The 9633-nt window shown below is 33.8% G+C and overlaps 1 protein-coding gene across 1 annotated transcript; it reads left to right on the plus strand.

The window, feature by feature from the left end:
- Nucleotides 549-6813, plus strand: LOC109822131 (palmitoyl-acyl carrier protein thioesterase, chloroplastic-like). Its single transcript, XM_020388293.1, has 7 exons — nt 549-719; nt 1601-2123; nt 2214-2347; nt 4039-4152; nt 4286-4457; nt 4580-4648; nt 6344-6813. Exons 2-7 carry the CDS (start codon nt 1626-1628, stop codon nt 6593-6595), a joined length of 1239 nt encoding a protein of 412 aa, XP_020243882.1. The 5' UTR covers nt 549-719; nt 1601-1625; the 3' UTR covers nt 6596-6813.

Raw genomic sequence — 9633 nt, forward strand, 5'->3', positions numbered from 1 at the left:
CAACTTCATTTCAATAAAAGCATATGGCTGTTACATATATAGTTTATAAAATTTTGAACGCGGTTTGTAATAAGCACATAGATTCAAGTACTACCCAAACTAAACATGCATCCATTTTTAAAAAAAAACCATTATCTTTACAGTTTGACGTTCGGATAAGTAAACCTGAATCATAATCGATTCGAGATGCAATTATACATGAATTATACGAAATTTATAAGCAGGAAAAAAGAAGGTAATGAATGAAGTAAAAGGGCTCCACTGCCACGTCGAAGTACACCCGATGACGACCGCCACGTGTACGTGCCCGCCCCCAAAATTTGACGAGCTAATCATCCCCAGGACCCTACCGCGGTGGGACCCACGCTCCAAGTCTCAAAACCGCTACCCGCCAGCTGTAGGCTCTCGTACTTCCGAAAACAACCCCCACCCCTTCCCCAATCATTTCAAGCGGTACGGTCCATACGAGGGTATTTTAGTCTTTTGATTTTCCAAAAGGGTGTACAAATAGCCGCTGGCCAGCGCAGATAAAGAGCGAGAGAGCGAGATAGCGAGAGTTACTCGAGCCAAAAGTAAACCAACGAATCTCCTCGCTTAACGCGCTTTCTCCTTCGATTCTCAATCTCTAATCCGAAGGAGGGCGAAACCCTAACCCTAAGGGGAGGCTGAAACCGTAGCTTTGATCAGCTGGGGCGGCGATTTCATTCTCCTGTCGAAAGGTGAGAATGCGAGCCAACTTAATTTCTTTGGTTTAAATTTCACATCTTGCTGCATTTTGGCTAGGTTTTAGTGCTTTTGGGAATCGATTGGACGTGGTTTAGAAAATTTATTTTGTGTATTTTTGCGGCATTATTAAGATGCTTTTGTTTTAGATTAGATCTAGTTTGAGGACTGTGATGGAAATGGGATTTCTTATGTGTGATTTTGGACTTAGGTAGATGTTGGTGTAACAAGTAGGTTTCGGGATTGAGCGTGGTTGTCTACTTCTGGAAATTTTGATGTCGACGGGTTTTCTGATGCTGCGCATTTCGTCTCTTTTATCTTTTGTTTTCTTGACAACTAGTCACACAATTAACTCATTGAATCTATGTTTAGGTTTAATTTTTTATTGTTTTGGCCGACCATCAAAAGGAACTCTTTATGGTTCTCTTAAGAGTCTCTTCTATGGGTGTTCAAGTCGATTGCTGTCTCGATGTTTAGTTTCAATTATTTGATCATTTTGCTCGAGTCACTTTCGACCACAAACATTTGTCCTCTTGGTTGGAATTTCTTACCTTTCTTGGTTTTCAATAGTTGATTTTGAGTAGTTGGTTACCTTTTGTTTTGTCTCAATCGCTGTGCCATTTTCGTCAAATTCGCACATGTTCATTTGAATTTTATTGTTTTCCATGACCACATTTTTCTATATAGCTGCGTCAGTTTCGTATTTGCTGGTGTCTGTGCACCCTCGAAGAAGAATTGTCTGCATTTGATTATTTATTAATTGCCAAATTAAGTGATGTTTGATGATTTTTACAAATTGACCTCCTTGTTATTGAGACACAAAAGTTAATTGATTCCCATCCCTATCTAACTAGCTTGTTCTGTATCTTCTTTGCAGTGCTGAGTTCCCTATAGGATCAATCATGGTAGCTACCGCAGCTACAGCGGCCTTCTTTCCAGTTCTATCATCCTCTTCCTCATCATCCTCATCATCAACATCACCAGCGACTAAACCGTCTTCAGTCTCTTTTGGTCCCAAGCCAGCATCATCTAACGGTAGTTTACAGGTCAAGGCAAATGCGCAAGTTGCCACCAAGAACAATGACACCAAGGTTGGACTGAAAACCGACCCTTCAAAGATCGGGAATGACTCACCTTCTTTGGGCCCCAGGACGTTCTACAACCAATTACCAGACTGGAGTGTTCTCCTTGCTGCCATCACCACCATCTTCTTGGCTGCTGAGAAACAATGGACTCTCCTTGATTGGAAACCCAAGAGGCCTGACATGATTTCTGATGCTTTTGGTCTTGGGAAGCTTATTGAGAACGGACTTGTTTACAGGCAGAACTTTTATATTAGGTCGTATGAGATTGGGGCGGATAAGACTGCATCTATAGAGACTTTAATGAATCATTTACAGGTAGGATGATTGATACTGTTCACAATGATCACATCTTGTATAATGATGTGTCGTATACTCCAGTTCTCATACTGTTATATGCTTTATCAGGAAACAGCCTTAAACCATGCGTCGTGTGTTGGGCTCATGGGAGATGGATTTGGTTCCACTCCAGAAATGAGTAAAAGAAATCTAATCTGGGTTGTCACCAAAATGCAGGTTTCTGTTGAATGTTATCCCTCTTGGTATGCTTCTTTTCCAATTCATAGTTATTTATTTCGTCTTCCTTTTTGTTGGTCAATGTTGTTAATGTCGTCATATTTTTATCATCATCCAAACCTGTTCGTAAAATATGGGAACACTCAGGGCGAATGCAACCATGATGGCAATGTTTAATGTAGTATTTACACTGGTTTTCAATTTGTTGTTTACAGAGATCACATAAAGCTGTTGAATTTGCATGCTAGACTCTTAGTCAAGCAAACTATAAACTGGAGGAGCTTGACTTAGAACCTTATAACCCATCAGTAGATAGGATTATAGGAAGCCTTTCTTCTTATTATTACTACTAGTAATTCTAGTGCATGCGATGCCTGCATGACACAATACATATTGTGCAAATGAATTATTAGCCAAATTTTAATAATTGACAATTGACACTAACAATGTCAGGAACAAAGAAAATATTTCCAACACTACATATGTGCTAATCAGATTGCGTGAGTCAACACTTTAATATTTAAAAAGATATAAAGAGAAAAGAAAGAACAATGAACATGACTTAACTTATTGGGTAATTTAGGGGCATGAACATGCAAATGACAAAAAATTAGCAACGAAACCATACTTACAGAAACATGATAAAATTGTTTTATACTTGAATGTAAAGGACTAAAAAATAAGTTTGAACAAAATGGTCAATTTTTTTGATGAGGACTGCGAAAAATCTCTAAACTATGAAGATTAAATTTAAAATTTGCAAATTTCACATAAGAAGATTAGTTAATGGCCCTCCATATGAGTTGTATCTGAAATTGTTGATGGCTTATGGTGGAGGCATAATAAGGACTGTGGGATGGAGAGTTTTTGGAATATTTGTTGAGATATAAATTTTGGGTCAACGTTCCTAAAATTGTTTGTAGAGATATTGATGGATTTTTGTTAGTTTTTCAACTTATCCCTCCATTATGTTTTAGCTTAAATTTTAACGTGAGAGTAGGATAAAGACTGAAACGTGGTGGTAATTGTAGGGAATTGGAATTTGGTTTTCCTTTTGCATTTTCCATGTTTAACCTTTGATGAATTTTTAAACCATTTTTTATTTCGGGGACATTTGTTGGAATTATTTGAATTCGTGACTTACACAAGGGGAGACCAAAATTTAGTACCAAAAGAGTGGTTTTTCTTTATTAATAGTAATAGATTATTATTTTTGGGTTTAAATGACATAAGCCAAACAACAATTAAGAAGACATGCCGTCAGTCAACAGGATTGATATATGATCAGAAATGTTGCTCCAACCAGAGGCAATTATGTTTCTTCATTGAACCGTACAAAGTGGTTATAGTGAACACCTTTGATTTTCCACTTAAAATGCTAAATGTTTGCTGGTTGCTTAACTATGAGCCTTACTGCTGAATAGTCTTTGGTGATAAAGTAATGTAAGTGACCACCGAAAGAATTTTATCACACTGAGTCAAATTTTAAGCAATTTTCAATTCTTTCTGAATGGTTCCTGCTTGTGAAGGCATTTAAAATTGTGAAAACTTGATCTTGATTTGAGTGTCCTGTCGTAAAGGGTGTATTTATCATATAAAATTTTGTATACCTAAACATTGCTCTACTTATAATTTTTTTGCTCTTGTATGTCGTAATGATAGAAGACTGAAATAATCCTTGATTTTAATTTTAGTAATGCTCTCAGTACTTGTGCAGGGGAGATGTCATTGAAGTAGATACTTGGGTTAGTTCTGCCGGGAAGAATGGCATGCGCCGGGATTGGTATGTTCACAACCGTCAAACGGGGCAAACTATCATGAGAGCCACCAGGTTGGCAGATTTTGCCTGTGCTTTTACTCAGCTGAATTTATCATCTTCACTCTCTACGCATAAATACTTTTATTTTCTCTTGTTTCATATCAAAGAGGTACCTAATATGGTAATATGATTTCATTCTCTTCAGTAATTGGGTGATGATGAACAAACAAACCAGGAAGCTGTCCAAGTTCCCTGAGGAAGTTAGAACTGAAATACAGTCCTATTTTATGGAACGGGGTCCTGTTATCCATGAGGACAATGGGAGACTTCCTAAACTCAACGATAATGCTGCAGATCATGTTCTTAGGGGTCTAATGGTAAGTTGTGCCTGAAGTTTTGATACTCTCATGAGACATTTTATATATTTTATGCTGGGTTTCTTGCTATTGTTTTTGTTCTCTAAAATAAAATAGTAATCTAGTTTTGAACATATTTGCAGCCTCGATGGAGTGATTTGGATGTCAATCAGCATGTCAACAATGTTAAATATATTGGGTGGATCCTTGAGGTAATTTGAGTGCTATAACTGTTCAAAAGCTATTTCTGTCCTAGATAAAATATGCATTTGCAAACATGTTGAATGTCTATGTTCATTAATAATTTGTATTGTTTACTTAGTGGATCCCACAATACAGCTGTGGTATTTATGCTGATGTTTATTCACCTAAAAAGTATTTAAATTTTAATTATGGTCGCAATTGTAAATCAGAGACATATCTTGTAGACACAATTAAGTACGAGGAGCTAGATCACATCTAGAGAGATATGCATCAAAAAGGGAAAATTGGACAGTCCTTATTTGGAAGATAGGGTTTACATGACAATTGTGTTAATAAACAATTTTTAATGTGCACGTAAACTATTTTTTAGTAGAGATCCCTATCGTCCAAATAAGGACCATCATGATATACATAGTATCTAAGTTGATGGTTGTTCATGTACAGGGCTCATTAGTCTCAATTTTAGTGCAAAAAGAACAGTATAATTCCTTTTGACATATATCAGTTTATACATATCTACCTGTCCGATTTCAGTTTGAAGATGTTACCGGTTTGGCGAAATACCCACATAGAGGTTTTTGAACAATGGGTGTCTAGCCCATACTCAATGGTCCGGGGTATTTTTGGACTTCAATTGTTCTTACCTCATAGAGAGCCTAGCTTTTGTTTATAAGTCGGCACACGAGAAGTGTTACAGAACTGTTTTCGGACAACGTTCTCTTCGCCTTAAATTTCTTCATCAATTAAAAAAAACAAATACATATCCAAGTGTCTTATCTATTTTCTTCTAGGGATAAAGCTCGTTTCACTTTTTTCATCTGTTATGACCCAGTGTCAGCAGGCCAGGAGAGTTCAACTTTTAAGTTGTCATGTACTTTGCCTTGTGTGCGTTTTCAACATAACTTTTGCCAAATCCACATGTCTGGGAGGCTAGGACTCTTTGGCAGTCAGTGTAGTCGTTGGACTGGGGCGTATCCTTATAATTCCATAGTAGTGTGTACTATCCTGACTTTTTAACGAAAACTCGGATTCTGATTCAATATGTCTAGGAGACTAGGACCCATAGGCAGACATGAATTTGGAACGGGGCTTAACCGTATCCTTACTAGTCTGTAGTGATATGTAGAATGCTGGCCTTCTGATGAAAACTCGGATTGTGATTCAACACATTATTTAGCAAGGTTAGGCTGGGTCATCATCCCAGTAAACGACCCTTATGTTTTTTTTATCGAAATTTCATGTTTTTTCTGTGCCATAATGTTGCTGTAGTTAAATTATATATAATAAGATTTTGGATCATTATTTTTTGGTTAATTGCAGATACACCTTCTGTACTACGAAGGGTGTAGTTAGTCCTATACTGTTTGATTACCCCTTGCATCTCTGAACTCAGACAACATTCTCTCCCAAGTAATGCGGAGATGTCATGGGGGAATTACGTAATGATAATCTACCTTTTCCCTTTAGTTCAACTGGAAATCTGAAAGTCCTATAGATTTATTATAAAAACGTAACACTTTTTTAGGTTCAGGGTGTGCAAGTGCTGATAAAAAAATTTAGGAGGTATAAATGGCTACACCATCATAGTACAGATATTCGCAATTAACCATTACTTTCATCATTATTATTTCGGCGGTTGTGATGTAAATTGCAGTTTATCTGAGTGATAAAGTAGTTTTAAAGGAGTTTCTTCATGTGGTCAGGGTGCTCCAATCTCCATCTTTGAGAATAGCGAGCTTGCGAGCATGACACTGGAGTACAGGAGAGAGTGCGGAAGAGGCAGTGTGCTTCAGTCCCTCACCGCAGTCTCAACTGACTGCACCGATGGTTCATCAGAAACCTCCATTGAGTGCCAGCATCTGCTGCGCCTAGAGACCGGGCCTGAGATTGTCAGGGGCCGAACTGAGTGGAGGCCCAAGAACAGACCGGTTATCGTTTCAGCTGGGAGACCGTGAATGAGTACCCCTTTGCTCTCCTGTACAATACGTCGATGCTGATATATTTTTTATTATATTGATTTTATTTCTTTTTTTTTGTTTTTAGCTGTAGTACATATTGGATTGATTTTTCTTTGAAAGATTGGCTTTCGTTTCGGAGCCACCCCATGTAACAAAATGCTTGTTCAACAGTAAAAGTTTGATGTTATTATGATGAATTGGGCAATAGTTAAATATGGTTCTTACAAACAGCAGCATGCTGCTTTTTTTAATCAGACTAGGTGGAAAATGCAAGTGCACGTGGTCAAATATTTTAATTATTTACTTTAAGCTTATTTATTTACTATAACATGGTTATAAAAAAGTTTATAAGTATTATAATATATTAACTTTTTATATTTTCATGTGTAAAATTAAGTTAGATTTAACATTTTGTTTTTCAGAGAAATAGTGATATTTAAAGCCTTAAAATATTATTGATTTAAGATTAATTAGTAATTTGAATGTATAATTTTAAAATATTAATGATATAAGGAGCCAATATGAAAAAAAAAACTATTATTATTAATGAAGAAAATAAATTCTTGAATTCATAAAAAAAAAATAGTAGGTTTTATCCAATCGTCAAGGATTTTGTTTAATTATAAAAAAAAAAATCACTTCCACCTATTGTTTATCCGTCAATTGAGTATTATATATATTCAAGAATTTTTTTCTAAAATTTTCTAAGTTAGAATGTGCAAATTCAATCAAGAACGAAAACATAAACTTTGTGATCAATTCCAAAATATGATATTACACTCTTTTTACATCTCAACAATTATTAATTTATCTATCAAAATGATTACTCTCTAATTTTTAAAAATTATAAAATATACTTTGAGAATGATTTATACATATTATGCACTCATATTGATTGTATTTTAACAAAATAATTCATATCCATCCAATGTCAAACAATATCCAAAAAATTATGTTAAGGAATTAAAAGAATACAGTTTCCGTAACAATACTCATATCCGAGCTATGAGCTTCGAAAACTTATGAGAAGGTGAGTAATATAAAATGACAACTTAATTTACTTTGTCTAATAATTTATATAAATCATGAAAGACAAGGGGAATTAGAAGGATCACATACTCATCCCAAATAAAGATTAAGTTTCTCTTAGAGATTTTTATAGCAAAAGATTTTCAGAGTTAATGTATAGGATAAATTTAAGGACAAATAACCCAAATCAATTCATTGAGTAATGGTCTTGCTATAGACTCCACTCTTCTAAAATTGATGGCATATATGCCTTAAGTTATGCTTTTGGTTAAAGGTTGATTTTTGAAAACTCTCACTCAACTATGGGGCGCATGTCAACAATCCCCATAGTTGAGACGGTTTTTAAAAAAATTAACTCTTCTTTTAAATATGACTTATTTATAATTTGTCCCTTAAAATTTTAATAATTTAATATTGGTCCCTAAAATTATTAGCGATTTTAAAATTTTGAGGGAATAACATAGAATTATTAGATACTTAAAAAATCAAGGAACTAATATCTAAAGAATTTTCACATATTTGCTCTTATAGGCATTGTATTAAACATTAGTTTGTATATTGCTATATCGGCCGATATATCGGGTTAAAGACCTTATCTTAATAAAATTTTATATTGTTTTTTTATTTGGTGATTTTTTGATATATCAACTGCTATAAAAAATATGACCGATATATCCCTTTGAAGATATCGAAATAATCGTGTTATTTTTAATTTGATTGTGGGCTTAGTTTTGAATCGTGTTTGGGAAACAAAATCGAAACCCCCAAAACCCACAAAAACCGCAATTCTTCTCCAAAATCTCAGCATTCTCGGTTCTCCAAACTCTTAAGCATATATCTCAATGCAAATTATTATGCTTAAAATTCATTAATATGTTAGATTACATATTACAATATTATGTTATGTATGAATATTATCTCATATGATGCCTAGTATTAACACATATTCCCCATTTATGCAATCTTATATCATGGATTTTATTTGTTTAATATTTATCTAATATCACCTTGTAGTAGTCCTTCGAAAGCCTATTCTAAAGTTTTCGAAACGAAGTATATAATTTTAGAAAATAATTCAAAATCTTGAGACTTATTCTAAATATGGTACTTTTTTTAAGCATTGCATTTTGAACCTACCTCCCTCTAAGGTTTAGTACATTTGATTTGATTATTGTATACTTAAAATTAGAAATCATATTTGCTGCTCTATACATAAAATGATACTATTCATGATACAGTAAATTATTATAGCATGAACAGTAAATTTACTCTGCATACTTAAAGGATGACCTAAAGATTTACTATTCATGCTATGTAATTTACTGTGTTATTTACTGTAACATGAACAATAAATCTTTGGATCCTTCTTTAAGTATAGAAGAGTAGATAAGTTAAGCATCTGGCCTCATATTGTATGATGAATGTTATTTATCAATAGAATTATATACTATTGTTGTTAGATAACAAAGGTTTAATTTTTTTAAAGGCTTAACTGAACTTAAATAAATTATAGTTTACCAAAATTATACTTATATACCCTCACTTGTATCTTGCTACACTTAAATATCTTAATGTTTTCTAAAATTTTATGTTTGTACCTTCTGTCCTGTTACCTAAACATTAGAATACTCTTTGTAATTCTCTTATAAGAGTGTCATTGTATAATTTTAAGATAATTCTATGTTTTCTACTCTTTTCATATATATTTTATTAATATACAATTATCTATTAATATTTTATTATAATTACTAATAATTAATATGATGTAGAGCTTTACAATAATATTGTACAAACGTGAAGTGATATATAGTATAATTAATTAACGATAATAATTAATTTAGTTTAGTTAGTAATAGAATGTAATATTAAAAAATTAGGGTAATATAATCCTTGGAAAGTTTTTTCACAACTCCTTCTTTTAAAGGGAGTATGATATGTACTTCATCTCTGGTGGTAAGCATTTATAGTTAAAAATATTTGGTGAAGCACACTCTTAATCAAGGTTG

The sequence above is a fragment of the Asparagus officinalis genome, chromosome 8 (assembly GCF_001876935.1).
Source record: "Asparagus officinalis chromosome 8, Aspof.V1, whole genome shotgun sequence".
Taxonomy (NCBI): Eukaryota; Viridiplantae; Streptophyta; class Magnoliopsida; order Asparagales; family Asparagaceae; genus Asparagus; species Asparagus officinalis.

What these genes read in the sequence shown, in the direction of transcription:
- LOC109822131 (XM_020388293.1), top strand. Translation starts at nt 1,626, where the DNA reads ATGGTAGCTACCGCAGCTACAGCGGCCTTCTTTCCAGTTCTATCATCC. An exon ending in CTTTAATGAATCATTTACAG is followed by an intron (nt 2,124 to 2,213) that starts GTAGGATGATTG and finishes ATGCTTTATCAG; the next exon opens with GAAACAGCCTTAAACCATGC. An exon ending in ATGTTCTTAGGGGTCTAATG is followed by an intron (nt 4,458 to 4,579) that starts GTAAGTTGTGCC and finishes ACATATTTGCAG; the next exon opens with CCTCGATGGAGTGATTTGGA.